The 15,223-nt window shown below is 62.7% G+C and overlaps 2 protein-coding genes across 5 annotated transcripts in view; one reads left to right on the top strand and one right to left on the bottom strand.

Annotated features, from left to right (window-relative positions):
• CD247 (CD247 molecule) overlaps window positions 1-2,892 on the top strand; it is a 54,108-nt gene extending 51,216 nt beyond the window's left edge. Inside the window, exons 5-8 of one of the 2 annotated variants that reach the window (XM_036273117.1) lie at window positions 27-59; window positions 766-822; window positions 1,657-1,698; window positions 2,380-2,892. In XM_036273117.1, coding sequence (XP_036129010.1) covers window positions 27-59; window positions 766-822; window positions 1,657-1,698; window positions 2,380-2,445 — 198 coding nt within the window. In that variant the 3' untranslated portion in view covers window positions 2,446-2,892. The remainder of the gene's footprint in view (window positions 1-26; window positions 60-765; window positions 823-1,656; window positions 1,699-2,379) is intronic. The other variant, XM_036273118.1, reaches the window with a different exon arrangement.
• An 11,053-nt stretch (window positions 2,893-13,945) lies between these two features.
• POU2F1 (POU class 2 homeobox 1) overlaps window positions 13,946-15,223 on the bottom strand; it is a 103,725-nt gene continuing 102,447 nt past the window's right edge. For all 3 annotated transcript variants that reach the window (XM_036272931.1, XM_036272933.1, XM_036272934.1), the window contains exon 16: window positions 13,946-14,485. In XM_036272931.1, the coding sequence (XP_036128824.1) occupies window positions 14,175-14,485 (311 nt within the window). In that variant the 3' untranslated portion in view covers window positions 13,946-14,174. The remainder of the gene's footprint in view (window positions 14,486-15,223) is intronic.

Below are 15,223 nucleotides of genomic sequence, written 5' to 3' on the forward strand. Positions count from 1 at the left end.
CCTCCAACTCTTCCCTTGTCCCCCAGCAGCGGAGGAACCCGCATGAGGGCGTGTACAACGTGAGTGCAGGGGGTGAGGGGCGGGGGGAGGGGAAGGGAGAGGGAGGGGGAGGGGGCGGGGGGGCGGGGGGGCGGGTCCCTCCCAGCGGGCAGGAAGGAACGAGCTGGGGGGGGCGTTCTTACGGCCTCACCCCCGTGGTCCCCTGGGCCACAAGATGCCTGCGGCTCTGTTACAGGAGGCCCCGAGGCCCCGAGCTGGCCTCCTGTCCCCCAGCCTGAGCTCCCTGCTGCAGGTCCTGGGTGGGGCTGGGGGTCTCCAGGTCAGGCTGAGCCAGCCCCCTGGGGGACTCCTGTTCCTAGGGGCTGGGGTCACCTCCTGACTGTCACCTCTCATGGCCGGTCCACCTCACCTTCGCGGGTGTGGGTCTCCCACGGGGGACTTGCAGGGGAGGGGTGCCTCTCCTCCCCTCCGCAGTTGGACGGCAACTTGCGCAACGATGTGGTCCCCAGGCCCCTGGGGAGCCCTGCATTGTCCAAAGCCCATGTCCTTTGGCTAGAACGCCCCGCCCCCTCTTACCTTTCGGGGCCTCACTGAGCTCCCAGCCCAGGGCACAGGGCCGGGGGCTCAGGCTGAGGAGGAGGGTGGGCTGGAGCTGCTGTTGGCGGGTGTGTGTGAATAAGGCTGGGCCACCCCACCGACCCGGCACGAGGGGCTTCTCCCTGGAGGGCCCGTTCCCGCGTTGGTGAGCGCGCCCCTGCCCCCCAGGCCCTGCAGAAGGAGAAGATGGCGGAGGCCTACAGCGAGATCGGGACGCGAGGCGAGGTGAGTGCGCCCCGCTCCCCGATGGGCGGGTGCTCGCGGGCACACCTGCGCAGGCACACCTGCACGGGCACACCTGCCACGGGTACACCTGCAGCGGGCACACCTGCCGTGGGCACACCTGCGCGGGCACACCTGCTGCGGGTGCCGTCCGCCCCCTCGGAGCCCTGCAAAGCCGGGAGGTGACCAGCGAGGCGGAGGTGAACCCGCTCCGCATCTGGCCGCACAGACGGTCCAGCGAGGGGCCCAGGCTCTTGGGGGATTTAAACAAAGCCGATGCCGGCACAGTCAAAGCAGCTCAGGTCGGTCACCATGAGTGACGACGATGTGTCCAGAGCGTGCGGCGTGTGTCCAGCCCTCGGGACTGCGGCCCCTTGGTGGTCGATGACTACGAACTTGCACAGGCTCCAGCCGGAGCCGTGACCACAGCAGGGCCGCTGTGCTCGGCCGCTCGGTGCCCAGCAGGACCAGCAGGGCCGCTGTGCTCGGCCGCTCGGTGCCCAGCAGGACCAGCAGGGCCGCTGTGCTCGGCCGCTCGGTGCCCAGCAGGACCAGCAGGGCTGCGGGGAGGCCGGCCCATTCCAGGTGCAGGCTGTGGGGCCGAGGCCAGGGGTCTGATGTCTGTGGGGTCGGAGGGCAGAGCAGACCTGGGCCCCTCGGAGCCAGGCCTCACCTCACTCTGGGAGGCCCCGGTCTGGCCAGTGGCCTGCAGTCCCTTCTCTCCTGGGGCAGGGGTGCTGGCTGGGGGACAGTCACCTCCACTCTCTGGGGCCCTGGAGGGCATGGGAAGGCCACCGCGGGCGGCCTGACCAGCCCCCTTTCCGGTCTCTCCCACAGAACCAGCGCCGGAGAGGCAAGGGGCACGACGGCCTGTACCAGGTGAGAGGGCTCCGGGTGGCACCCCAACTCCAGGGCAGGCTCAGGCTGCCGCGCTCCTGCCGACAGCTGGGAGCCTCAGGCCGCGCAGTCCCCGCCCCGGGCTGGGTGCAGTGACTCAGGCACAGGACTGGGGTGCAGCCAGGGGCACTGGTCCCGGGGCCGAGAGCTGCTGCCTTGGGCCGTGCCGCCTGGCCCGAAGGACACCACACACCGCGGTCCCGTCGCTGCACCGCTAGGCCCTGCAGAAGCCTTGTGGCCTCGGACCAGTCACATGGCAGGCAGGGTGGGACGGCCGAAGGAAAGTGACCAGTCTGAGTGGGACGTGTTGTCGTCAGAGCCTGGCTTATGCAGACCAGTGGGCATAAGCGCACCCAGGCCGACCGCCCCCAGGCTCACCTTCCCTGCCGCCTGCCCTGGCGGGTCCCCAGCTTGCCCAAGGTCAGAGTGATGTCACAGGGTCCCCACATGGCTGCGTGTGGCTGCTTCGGACCCGTCTGCTGGACCAGGAGGCGGCCAGCCTGCCTGTGCCCTGCCAGGCCCGAGACGGTGTCGGCAGGCGAGAGGCCTGCTCAGCGCTGCAGGCCCAGCAGCTGGCGGGCACACGGCCCCTCTCCCTGTGGCACAAGGAGCAGCCCCGAGATGGGCTCCTGACCCACTGTCTTCCCCCATTTCCCGTCGCAGGGGCTCAGTGCGGCCACCAAGGACACCTACGACGCCCTCCACATGCAGGCCCTGCCCCCTCGCTAGCGGCTCGGGACCCCACCTCTCGCAGGCCAGACCTGCGGACGCCCCGATTGTGGGGGACACAGGAGGAAGCACTGACGCCTGGTTCGCACCTGCTTCTCCCCACCTGAGTTCCTCCCTCGGACCAGACGCTTCACGTCATCCTGTCGGCTCCACCCAGTCCCAGACCTTCACCCACAGAACGTCGGCCCTGCACCAGGCCGGGCCCATCCTCCCGGAGCCCGTGGGGACCCAGGGGCCACGGTCTTACCTGGGGGTGCACACTCCTCATGACATCCCCGAGGAGCCCCCGATGTCGGCCCCCGTCCACTCGTCTGTCCTGTTCTGTGGGTCCCCGAGTGGCTTCGCTCCTGCTGTGAGTTTGGCTTCTGTTGCCTCCCGCCCCCTTACTGCTCCGCAGCTTAGCATGGGCCTAGGAAGGTCCGCAGGAGGGATGCGGGGTGCCCGAGCCTCAGCTGCCGGGGGCGGGGCGGGGGGGGTGCGGGGGCCCGGGCAGCACCGGCCTCTCAGCGGTTCCGAGGCTGGGGACCAGGGAGAGGAGCCCCCCCGGGGGCTGGTGTGAGCCGCTGGAAAGCAGTGAGCACGGACCCAGCAGGCCCAGAGAGGCCAAGGCCGCGTGCTCCCTGGGCGCTCAGCCATGTCGCACTGGGTCTGGGACAAGCCCACCACCTGGCCTGTAAGGGTCCTGGAGGACCGGCCCGAGGACGGGCCAGGTGGAGCCCTCTGCTGCGCTGCGTGTAATTTATGCTAAAGCCTTGCTCTCTGCGTAATAAATGCTCCGGTGACACGCTTTGCATTGAACTTTACTCCGGCAGCGAGCCCACGGGGGCAGGGGTCCCCCGTCGCAGCGGGCGGTCCAGCCCAGGGGCTGCTGGGGCAGTGCCTGGGGACTGTGTGGGGCGGTGGGGTGGGCTGGCGGGCAGGGCCCTACGTGGCGTCGGCTGTGGGCTGTGGGAGGGCGGGGCAGCAGAGGGTGTCTGGGGAGGATGGAGGGTGGCAGAGGCCTTGAGGTCTGTCCCCAACCCGCCCTCTCCTGGCTCTGATCAGGCTTGTCCATCCTCCAACTAACGTTGGGTAAAGGCTTCGGAATCCATACCTTCGCGTGTTGGAGGAGTCCCTGGTCAGGGCTGTGGCCACCGCTCACGGCAGCGCACGAGAGGGCCGTCCCCCTGCGACCGGGCCCGAGGGCAGCTGCTCCTGCCGGCACTGGGCACGCTCCCGGGGGGAAGGATCACGAGCCCTTGCAGAGCTAGGGCTTCACACCCTGCCCGCGTCGCCCGAAAGGACGCAGCCCCTCTGCAGTGTCAGGACCGTGGAGACAGGCAGTACAGGGCAGGAGTGCAGTCAGTGAGGACGAGGGCAGGACGGCTCGGGAGGGACCGGCCTCTGAGGGCCAGACGGTCCGGCCTGCTGGTGGAACCCGGCCTGAGGGGACGGGAAGGTCACAGATGTCACGTGGCTGCCTTCGCACCCACTACGTTCACTAAGGCGACAGGCAGCCTCCCCTGGGCCCGGCTTCCATGGCTGCTCACCTGGCTATGGAAAGGCTGAAGCTGGTCAAGTGAGACAGCCTCGCGCTGTCCACGAGGGCCAGGTCAGCCCAGCTGTGGGAGCTGCCGTGCGCCAAGAGTGGGTGGGGCGAGCGGCAGTGCCCTGCGGTGCTGAAACCCCAGGTGTGTGTGTGCTGCACGCAGGTGACCACAGGTGTGTGTGTGTGTGCTGCACACAGTTGACCACAGGTGTGTGTGTGCTGCACGCAGGTGACCACAGGTGTGTGTTGCACGCATGTGATCACAGGTGTGTGTGTGTGTGCTGCACGCAGGTGACCACAGGTGTGTGTGTGTGTGTGCTGCACGCAGGTGACCACAGGTGCATGCTGGGGGAGCACTCAGCAGTGTCCTGACAGACCGAGCCTGGGGCCGAGGCGAGAACAGCCCTCGTCTTTGGGGAAAAAGCAGCAGCAGAGCCCGTCTCCGTGGTAGCTCACTGCCCCGAGTGGGTTAGAACACATTGCCTTTGAGAGGGACGACAGGGTCCCAATCGAGTGGACCTCATCCTCGCTGCTGGGTGTGACCAGGGCTTTGCCCTCGGGTGCCGCGAGCACACGGGGCCTGCAGCAGGCAGGGTCCCCCCTGAGAACCTGCGTCTGAGGGAGAACTGCACCTCCTCAGATGGAGCCCTGGGTACAAGGGGTGGAGCCCGAGCAGGGCGGAGCCTCCCCCTCCCCAGGCCAGGAGAGCGCAGACCACTCAGACAGCCCCCTCCCCTGCGAGGGGCTCCTGTTCACACTCAAGTTCCCTCTCTCAGCAGCGGGCCCTGCTCGGCAGAGCTGCAGCCCTCAGACAGGACGGCCGGCCGGGGCAGGACTGGGCTGGGCTCCCCCGAGGAGCCCGGGGGCATGCGCAGGGCCCTGCAAGTGAGCCGGCCAAGGCGAGCTCGGCGTCCTCTCTCGTCAAGCCCACGGTGATACGGGAGCGTTCAAGCCCCTCCGCGGACCCGAGGAGGGCGTGTGTGTCTGGTCACGCGAGCCTGTGCCCGCACCTGCGAGAGGTGCTGGCAGGGCTGCCGTGCGTGGTCCGGGTGGGGAGGTGGGGCACCCAGGCAGCCACACGACGCCTTCAGAGAGACTCAGACGATGCGGAACACTTGGAAAAAAGGTTTAATGACGTTTTACAACAGAAATGAACTGTACAGTTACAGTTAAGTTTAATATATATAAAAATTACAGCAGACAAATGCATCTACACAGAACCTAGCATTTCCTTCTGACTCACTGTCCCCGACACAGCCGCCCCCAAGCCCACAGCCCCGGCAGCCCAGCAGGGTCACAGGAAGGGCACTTCTCAGGAGACAGCACCGCTCAATCCCCCCGACTTCTCAGGGCTCGGGAAGCATCAGCGAACCCCCAAACGTGAAGCTGCTGTTTCCCAGGGGCCCAGATAGGAAGGTGCCCAATCCAAGGTGTCGCTGACTCTTAGGAGCTGTTCCTCTCGGAGGGGCACCGGGCACCCAGCGTCTGGGGCAGGGAGGCTACACGACAGCCACCAGAGCGCGGCGCCGCCTCGGAGAGCTTGGACGGCCCCGGTCAGCTACGCAGGGACCCTCGCTGCCGCGGCGACGCTGCTGGGCAGTGCCGGGTCGTTCACCCACATCTGAAGTTTCCACAGAGAACTCAGACTCACATTTTAAAGTTAAGTACATAGAACGAAAAATTCTGGGAGGCCAAGGGGGCCAATTCCCCTTGTGTCCCTCCCTTGACAACAGTGGAAAAACACCCCTGAATCAATATTTAAAAAAAAGTTAGAGAAGGAAAAGTGGGGAGTCATTGAAGACAGAGAGAGAGACGACATAGAAAAGCACAATCACTGTCTCTGAAAGAAAACAGCCCGGTGGGCGCGGCAGAGCACGCCGACGGAGCCGGACGGAGCGGACGGGGACGTGTCTCGGGAGCGCGCACCGCGGACGGCTGTTTCCTTTGTACTGTGAACACCTAGGCAGTGAGGACTGCTGTGTTAATACACAGACACACCCAAACATACAAAAATACTACTGTTCCAACTACCAAGAATAGGACAGTTCCGCTATTTCCATGCTAGGACTTTACACTGGAACAGACGAGAAGTTAAACGACATTTTTTTAATATCCCAGAAATATACCAAAATATACATCTAAGCTTTGGAATTGCTGAGGTTAGACTAATGCAAGTGCGGGGTAGTCATACTCCAACACAGTCTATGGTTCTGCAGGACAGAATTATCTTTGGTATCTGCATCAGGCTAAGATGATTAACATTTGGATTTTGCTTTGGGATAGAGCTTGTATGACCCTAGAACCAAGTCCCCCCTCCCCCAATCAACTGAGATTAAAAAGATCCGTGTAAAAAGTTCCTTCATTTGCACCCCCCACCCCCCAAGTTAAAAAGTCACAGGCATCTACCTAGCACAGGTGTGGACACGATGCATAGTTGCGCTGCAGGGAGGAGACCAGCCGGTGGGGCGGGGCGCTCGGCCAGCGCTCTGAGGGCTCTGGCAAAGGGCCGGCGCTCCGAGCGGCCCGCGGAGGAAGGGAAGGAGCTCTGGGCCGGAGCCCGGCCAGCGCCCGGAGGCCAGCGCCAGCAGAGCGGCCCGCCCTGCGCCAGTGTCCGCAGCCTCCCCACCCTGTGGAGCCCCGGGCTCGGGCAGCTCGGCCCTGCAGGGCGTGTGGCTGTGGCCGACCACCGTGGCGGGTCTGTCTGCTGCTCTGACGAGTCTGAAATGCTGACGTCCCACGGGCACGCTCACAAGCTGGCCCGAGCCACAGCTCCAGCCGTGTGCACCTTGGCAAACCCAGCGTGAAAGGCACACACCTGCTCTCCGCGGCCAGAGCCCCGCTGGCCCGGCCTCGCTCCGGACTGGCCAGGACACCACAGACTGGATCGACGCTGAAGACTGCCCTTTTCTTTGGTTTTTTTGTTTGTTTTGAGTTTATACAATCATTAAGAAATCTTTGGTTTTGGCTGGAAATTTAAAAAAACAAAACAAAACCAAACAAAGAAACGCTCCCTGGCGCACGGCGGCGGCGGGAGGCCTGGCAGAGCTCACGAGGGCGGAGCTGGGCTACATTCAAAGAAAAGGTAGCTGGGCCGGTGCAGCCGGGAGCCCACGGGACATAAGATTGTCAACTAAGAATAATAATAATAATAATAGAATAACTTAAGCATCTGGATTTGGTCGTGTCAAAGGGACAAAGTGAAGTGTGTGCAGCAGTCAGCGTAAAGGGCCCTTCAGTGTCTCCTCCACCCAAAGTCCTGAAAACCAGCGCACCCGGGGCCTGGGGAGGGGGCCTCCCCCAGCTCTCCCCAGCGAAAGGCAAGGACAGGAGTTGGTGTGGCCAGCGGTCAGACGGGGGCGTGGACAGGTGGCCAGCCCCTAAAGGCAGGCGGGGAGTAGACGCTGGACCTGTGAGGACCTCCTGTGACAGGAAGAAGCGGGGAGCGCAGTCTGCCCGCAGGCCCAGGACGCTCTGGGCCACCGCGGACAGGCCCCAGCAGGAGGCGGGCGTGGAGACTCGGCGGGCTTCAGAGGGAGTCAGAGCGAGTACTCAGTCACGAGTGGGAATGAGGTATACGGCGACCACTCGCCTAGCCGTCGCTGCCGCCAGAGGAGGGGCCAGCGGGACAAGGTGTCTCCGCGGAGAGCAGAGGTAAGGAGCTAGGAGTCCGTCTGTGCCCGGACCTGGCCTCGGGGCGGGCAGTTTCTATTGCAAACAGGCCATGTCCCAATACGGCCGCAGGTCTCGATGCTCACACAGCAGGTGGGCCCCCCCCCCCCCCCCCCCCCCCCCCCGCTCAGGCCTGTGCCGCCAGCACCAGGAGGGGCACCTGGCGCTGCAAGTCTGGCCTCTGCTAACAGGATGGTCGTGGGGCTTCTGAAAGTGCATCGATTTGCTGCCGCGTGGCCCCCACGAGACACGGGCAGGCACAGAGGTGACTCACGGCAGCACTGCTGGCCGTCTGCCTGTGGGCTTTGGGGTGCAGTCGGGACCCAGGGTCCGGAACCAGCCTGGGGCTGCTGTGCGGCCACTGAGCAGGTGAGGGGTGCGTGGCCGAGACGCCAGGCCTGGCAGCGGCGCGGGCTCCCCACAGGGAACTGCCCTGGGGTCTGTGTGAAGGCAGCACGGGCGGGCGGATGGATTCCAGGGCTCCGGCCCCGGCCCCAGGGAGTCCCTCTGCGCTCACAGTGGCGACCACGCGCACCTGTCCCACCGCCTTGGTTTCAAGTGCTCCACCTGCAACCCCCCAGGACCAGCCACCTGCGCCCGGTCCGCCGTGTCCACGACGTCAGAGCGAGGTCGCAGGTGCGGCCCTTGTGCCCTCCGGCAGCGCCAGTGTCTGAAGAACAGCGAGAGGGCACCTCGTCCCCTCCTGTCCGGGTCCCATCAACAGCACCCAGACAGCTCCTCAGCCCCCGGGACAGCAGAGCCGCTGGGAGCGGGGAGGAGGGCAGACGCCCATCTGCATGCCCCCGGCCGCACTGGCTCTGTAGGTGTCCGATGAAGGGGAGTGAGGACTTCTGCCCCTTTCTCCCCACCCCTAATTTCCCAGCAGTTCCAAGACCTCACGGGACACGGAACAGCCCACCGCCCTTGCAGACCAGCAGGGGAACCACAGGAATCCCCCCCCCCCCCCCGAGCTGGACGACCAGCTCCCTTAGAGTGGGGAGGAGGAGGGCAGAGGGAAGCTTTTCCCGTCCCAGCCTCTTGCTGACCCTCTGCCTGTCTAGAAACGTAAGGTGAGCAAGGGCGTGGCAGAGTCTTTGGTATCCGGCCGGGTCCCACTGAAGTCCTGTGAGGGGCGGCTCGTCTCCAACCAGCCTTTCAGGTGACGGTCTACTCTGAACTTGGGGCCAAGGAAGTCTGCCCATAGTGCGGCGAAAAGGGCTCGTCACTGTCCCCAAACGTGCCCCCCAAGAACAATGCCCCTCAATCTCACCAACCAGCCAATCCCCAGAGGTCACCCTCACGGAGGGTGAGGCAAGCAGGGCGCCGTCGACTCCGCCTGGCTGTCCTTTGCACTTCTGGCCTGGACGGACTCGCCGGGTGCGAGACGGACGGAGGCGCTCAGAGCGCTCCCAGCAGCCCCGGAGACAGGAGCCTTCCTGCAGCATCTGCCCAGACGCCACGTGGGCCCTCAGCCCTGCCCCCGCCGCCCGGAGCACACGTCCTCCTCCGCCACAGCAAGGGACAGCGATGCCCGAAGGGACCCCGAACCTGCGGACAACCCTTGTGCCCCCCGTGTGCCCCCCGAGTGCCGCCACACACTGCCCTGCAGAGGCTCACAGACCCCAAACCCAGTCACAGGGACAATCAGTTTCCTTTGGCAAGACAGAGATGGAGAAACACACACACGAGCCACGGTTTCCTTCTAACATAATCATCTCCTCGCCCCACCCACCCCCCGAACCCTATAAACTGTAACCTATAACCAGGATCTCAGTACATACAGCATCAATCATGTTCATCAGTCATAATAAACATCAGTTAACTAAATGCTACAGCTAGAACTGTTTCCACTATTTATAAAGTTTTTTCTTTTTATTTATTCATTTGGTTTTTAGTTCAAAACCAGTTCTGCAACAATGCTGAACTACGCGAGGTATGTTACGGGGTGCCGGGCTGCTGCTCCCCTCCAGCACTGCCCTCACGGGTCCAGGTGTCGCCCTCACAGGGAGCAGGGAGGGTGGCAGGGGTCCCGGGTCCAGACTCCCACGGCTGCACCCACGTGCCCGCATCTGGCCAAGGCCGAGAGCGGCGGGCAGGACAGGCGGCTGGGGACGGGCGGCGGCAGCTGGACCGCGTGGACATCGCCTCAGCAACAGCCTCCGAGAGGAGCCTCCCGACCGCTGCCTGGGTCTCAGGTCTCAGCACCGCGGGGAGCACGAACGAGGCGGAACAGGAGGCACCAGCCCAGGAGGACCACGGTCCCCGCCCGCTGTCCGAGTCCACGCGAGTGTGCGCCCTGCAAGGCTGCCCTCGCTCCCTGATGGCCCAGGAGGGTCTCTTCCTTCTCGGAAGTGAAGGTTAATGCTGAGGAAGAATTCCCATTTTATACAGTGTTGTCCTCACAATGTCGTAAGGCTGAGAATGACTACACAATGGCCAGCTAGCACCCCACGAACAATGCCGTGCTCGCACGCACACACCTGAACTCGTGACGCGATGTTCAAACTCACCCGCCTGCTCTTTCCCATCTGAACCGCTTTGCATTCCAGGTCTTTGGTCTTTCAAGGTTTCAGCTCTAATGAACACGGCTGGGAGACAGAGCTCCACTTCGCCCGCTCTCGGTACCGACGTAGCGAGAAGCGGAGGTGCCCCGCGGGCACTGGGCGGCCCCCACCATGGCCCCGTGTTCCCACTGGCTGCCCCGGCCGCCGCCCTCTCCTGCCAACACTTCTCCCTTGTCTTCCTAGCACAACGATCTTACTTCCTCTTGGTAAGGAAAGTCCGGGAGGGGGCGGGGCCTGAGAGCCTCGGACCACGGCCTCCATGAGCTTCTGCAAGCCACAGGTCACCACACACCAACTGCGCTGTTCACATCAGCACCCACTCCTGTGAAAGTCCACGCTGACTCCCCCGTTTGCAAACATAGCCAGCTTCCCCAGCAGTTTAAACAGGAACTTCAAGGTTAGAGTGGGCGGAATTCAAACACCTGCCAAGCGAAGGCCTGTGCTCTGGGGATGGAGACGGGCACCCACCTCTGCAGCCAGTGAAGGGCAACAGGACAAAGCAACATCAAAAAGAGGTATCATCGCGCTTCCCCAGCGATGGCGGGGCGGAGCGGTGAGCTCCCTCGCTGCGCACCCCACACACGCCGCTGCCCCAGCGTGCGCCCTGAAGCAGAGCCACGCCGCGGCCGGCCCGCGCTCCAACCCTCCGGTGACAAGCTGCGTGAGCGGGGATGGTGCTCATGTTTCTTATCGAATAATAAAGGAAGCGTGTGTGACATCACATGATTGGATGTGGACAAATCCAAAGAGCTGTAGAGATACCTGCAGGAACACCTGAACTCACACAGCACTCCACCCGCCGTCTTCTGAGCCAGGGACAGTGCAGGGCTCACAGCCAGGCGGCACGGCCTGGCCAGGCAGGGCTCAGACAGCCCGCCCCCCGGGAGGCCAGTGCCAGGGAGAGCCCACCACAGGGGCACCAGAGCTAGTCTTTGGTCCGATGTGTTAACCAAATGCAGGGATGGAGAAAACCTGCATAAACATGAGGGAAGACGACGACGCACACATGCGCTGTGATGACCTGCCTGGCCTTCCTCTTAGAAATGCAGGGACTCTACCCAACACCTCCTTTTGGTCAGATGCCCCCTAAACTCCAGACTCCCACAGAAGGCGTCGAAGAGCTATGTCTAAGTACCCAGCTTCAGAGACCACTCCCGCGGAGGACACAGGGCAAGGACGAGGGCCGCACCAGGAGCTGTGCGTCGCGAGCGCCCACGCAGGGTCCGAGCTACCAGCTGTTTTAGTGTCTCGTGTGCACGTGTACACGTGCACCTTTCATTTCACACTGTTTCTTAAATACTAGGGAAAAAAATTAAGTTACCTTTGTCTAAGGATTTCTTTCATTTAAATACAGGTTTTATGCTGGTTTAAGGTTTATCCTCAAAGTGATCCTCAGGCAGGACCCTCACCCCACACCGACTGGAGAGCACGGCGAGTGACCACCATGCTGACACTTAGAGCTTAGTCTCCTTTCGAACATCAGTCTGTGGGTGAATCTCACCTGGGAGGGGAGTCACTGTAGCACATGGGTGAACACAGACACAGCCTGCGCTGCCCTCTCTGACCCAATGGGCTTCAGCCCCTTGGGGCGTGACTCTTCCTTTGGTAGCAATTTGGGGCAATAAGGCTACAACCTCTAATCCAGGGTGGTGGGCCTCAGCACCCCCTCCCTGGAGCCTGCCTCTGCACCCCCCACTCCCAAGGGCAGGACTGTCACCAGGGCAGCTGCAGTATTGCTGACAGTCCTAAAACCATTTGCGCAGACTCAAATTAGAGATGTTAAGCCAGGATAAAAGATGAAATGTAACTACATCAGAGGAACAGCGGGCGGAGAGAGAAAAGTTAGTCACCGACACTGCCCTTCTATTTACACACCATACTAAATAAACTAGTTAAAAATCAAGTCATGTCTGCCCAGAGGATAGTACAGTTACCAACATAAAAGGTTAAAGCAGCAGCAACTTGTACAAACATCAACAAAGACAGTGAGAGAGAAGTCGTCAGTAGCATCCAGCTCCGCAGAGCCTGAGCCGCACGGTACAAGCGAGTCCATCGGTACAGCAGCTGAACATTGACTTTGGTTCAAGCTTAGTTAAAAAAACACAACATAAAAACAACCACACACAAGAGGCGGTGGACACTGTCAGTTTCCCTGCTTGCAGTCACAGGTGCGGGGCTTCGGGGAAGGCCAGGGGAGAAGAGGGCACTTGGGGGAACGCAACACTTCGAGATAAAACAGGAAGACAGAGGAACAACATGACCGACGAGGGGTGACAATGTTTCTGACCCGTGATGTCACGAGCCCCCCAGGCGCTTGGCGGGACAGGAGCACACAGATCTGAGCTCCTCCCACAGGCAAGCGACGAAAGGGGAGCAGCCGGTGAGCCCACAGCCGCAGCTGAAAGGGGCAGCGCGAGCTGGCCAGCGAGGTCGGGGGGCACCGCGGACAGCGCCCACCTCCCTGCAGCGGTGGCAGGAGCTCACTGCGGCAGGAGACCTGGGGGCCACAGACACTGCAGGGAGGGGCACGGACGGAGAGGGCACCTGATTTCCCAGTCGCCCGCCCCTCTCCAGCTGCCTCACGAACTCGTCCTCTCCTTGGCTCGCTTACAGGCCAGACACACCTGCAGCAGAGCCAGAGGCCTGCCACCCCTCGCAACAGGCGCTATTGCCACAGACCCGCCTCGCAGGCGACGCCGAGCGAGGTCGGTGCGGGTCCCTGCTCAGCCCCTCAGAGGCTCTGCGGACCCGCGCAGCTGGCGCGCCTGCTCCCGCCAAGGGCAAGGCGGTCTCAGGGTGCCCGGCCATCAGCCTCCTGGGAAGGGACAGCTGTGGCCAGAGGCGGCAGCGTGGCCCAGACTCTGCTCACACATCTGTGGGTGTCAATCAGCAACGGAAACAGTCTGGGAGAACTCCCGTACAGAGCAAGGAGGGACGCGTCCCCACCCCAAGTCCATTTGTTCTTTGCCCAGTAAGTTAAAGGAAGTTCGGATGAAACCCTCCCACACAATGGAACGAACAGACACACAGCGACAATAGGAGCATTTCTCAGGAGACGAGAGTCAGGGGAGCCGCCCGGTCAGGGGCCTGCAGTAGTCTTTGCTCTGGGAGCCCCGCCCGCTGCAGCGGCCTGGGGGGCGGAGCAGCGCTGGGGGCCGGGACCGCCCAGGTCACTCAGGGTCGGAGTGGGAGCCGCAGTCCAATGGGAACTCCTTCCTGCACCCAGCACTGCGAAGGCACCCCGTGGGCGTGGGGGAGGAGCAGCTGCAGCCACCCTCCCTGGCCTTCTGCACGGAGCCCGGCGTGCGGGCAGGAAGCGATGCTCTGGACCCGCGAGCGTCCAGGCAGCGGGCAGGAAGCAGCGAGCACATCCGCAGGTGAGAACGCAGCTCCCCGCCCGCCCGCCCTCCCCAGTGTGGGAGCTCACTGAACCAGGATCCAGGAGCGAGACAAACATGTCCAACCATATATATAAAACAATGACAGCAATAATCACAGAGATACAGTAACACGGGCCCGCCTCAATTGTACCAGTTAAGAAAGGAACCCCCAACACAATTGATATGATTATAAACACCTTGTTATGACTTCTTGGCCTGTACAACAGGCCCATAAAAATGATTTTTTTTTAAGAAAAAAAAAGTTTAGACAAACAAGAAACCCCTTCCTATGTTAAAGTTGTGACCCACCTTGACTGTCGTCCTGGAAATGAGAAGTAGTCCTTTCACTTATTTTTTTGTTTTTGATTTTTTGTTTCTGCTTTTTTTTTTTTAATTTTTGGTTAGAAAGTTCTCCAATCCATGAAGCAATCCTGAAGAAACAGTTTTATTACAAAATTAGGCAAATGTCGTCTGGTTTCATCCTTTCCTCCCAGTGCCCGTCCTTCCTGCTCTCGACGTCCACGGGCCGGGGAGCCACCGCACCCCGGTCGCAGCCCGACGTGCACGCGGAAGGGCTGGCGGCGCCGCTCACTGTGCCTTGGAGGCGGTGGTGGTGGTGGACGCCGCCCCGCTGGCTGAGGCCGCTGTGAAGAGAGAGTTCTGGATGGACTCGGCGGAGGTGGAGGCGGCGTGAAGGCTGGCGACAGGCCCTGAGTTCCCTGCGGTGGCTGCGGCGGCAGAGACCAGGCTGACCGGGTTGCTGGTGAGCAGAGAGAGGTTCTGGGGGCTCAGGAACAGAGGGGCAGTCACGATGTTGGGGGCTCCGCCCGCGTTGGCGAAGACCAGGTTCCCAGTTGCATCCAGTGACGTCAGTGGAAGAGAGCCGCCGGAAGCGAGAGCTGCGGACAAGCCCCAACGGGCGAGGAGGGTTATTCCGGTCTGGGGAGGTGGGGGCCACCGAACCCCAGCTCTCCCAAGACCACTGCACGCAGCCCTTGCTGACGTTCCTCCTGGGCAGAGTCCCTGTCACCACCTCACGTTCTGTGCAAATTCTGAGGCAGCCAAAGGGCCGAAGGAGCTAATGCGCGTGACCAGGACCAAGAAGGGATGAGGCCTGTCTAACCATCAGTCACGCTCTGAGAGCTCGGCCTGGTTTCCATACCTACCAGAAGCACCTGGTAAACGCAGTGACTGTGTAATGCAGACCGTGACCTCATGCTCCCCCTTCCAGTGCCCCTAGTCCAGTGTTTGCAGCACCGCGCACAGCCGGCCCCGTCGGCCCCCAGCACCGCGCACAGCCGGCCCCGTCGGCCCCCAGCACCGCGCACAGCCGGCCCCGTCGGCCCCCAGCACCGCGCACAGCCGGCCCCGTCGGCCCCCAGCACCGCGCACAGCCGGCCCCGTCGGCCCCCAGCACCGCGCACAGCTGGCCCCGTCGGCCCCCAGCACCGCGCACAGTCGGCCCCCCAGCACCGTGCACAGCTGGCCCCATCGGCCCCCAGCACTGTGCACAGTCGGCCCCCCAGCACCGCGCACAGTCGGCCCCCCAGCACCGTGCACAGTCGGCCCTATCAATCACCAACACCGTGAGAGATCTGAGCACCTCACAGTTGATACATTAGATGAAAAGCTATCTT

This window comes from Molossus molossus, unplaced genomic scaffold (assembly GCF_014108415.1).
Source record: "Molossus molossus isolate mMolMol1 unplaced genomic scaffold, mMolMol1.p scaffold_m16_p_20, whole genome shotgun sequence".
NCBI classification, from domain to species: Eukaryota; Metazoa; Chordata; class Mammalia; order Chiroptera; family Molossidae; genus Molossus; species Molossus molossus.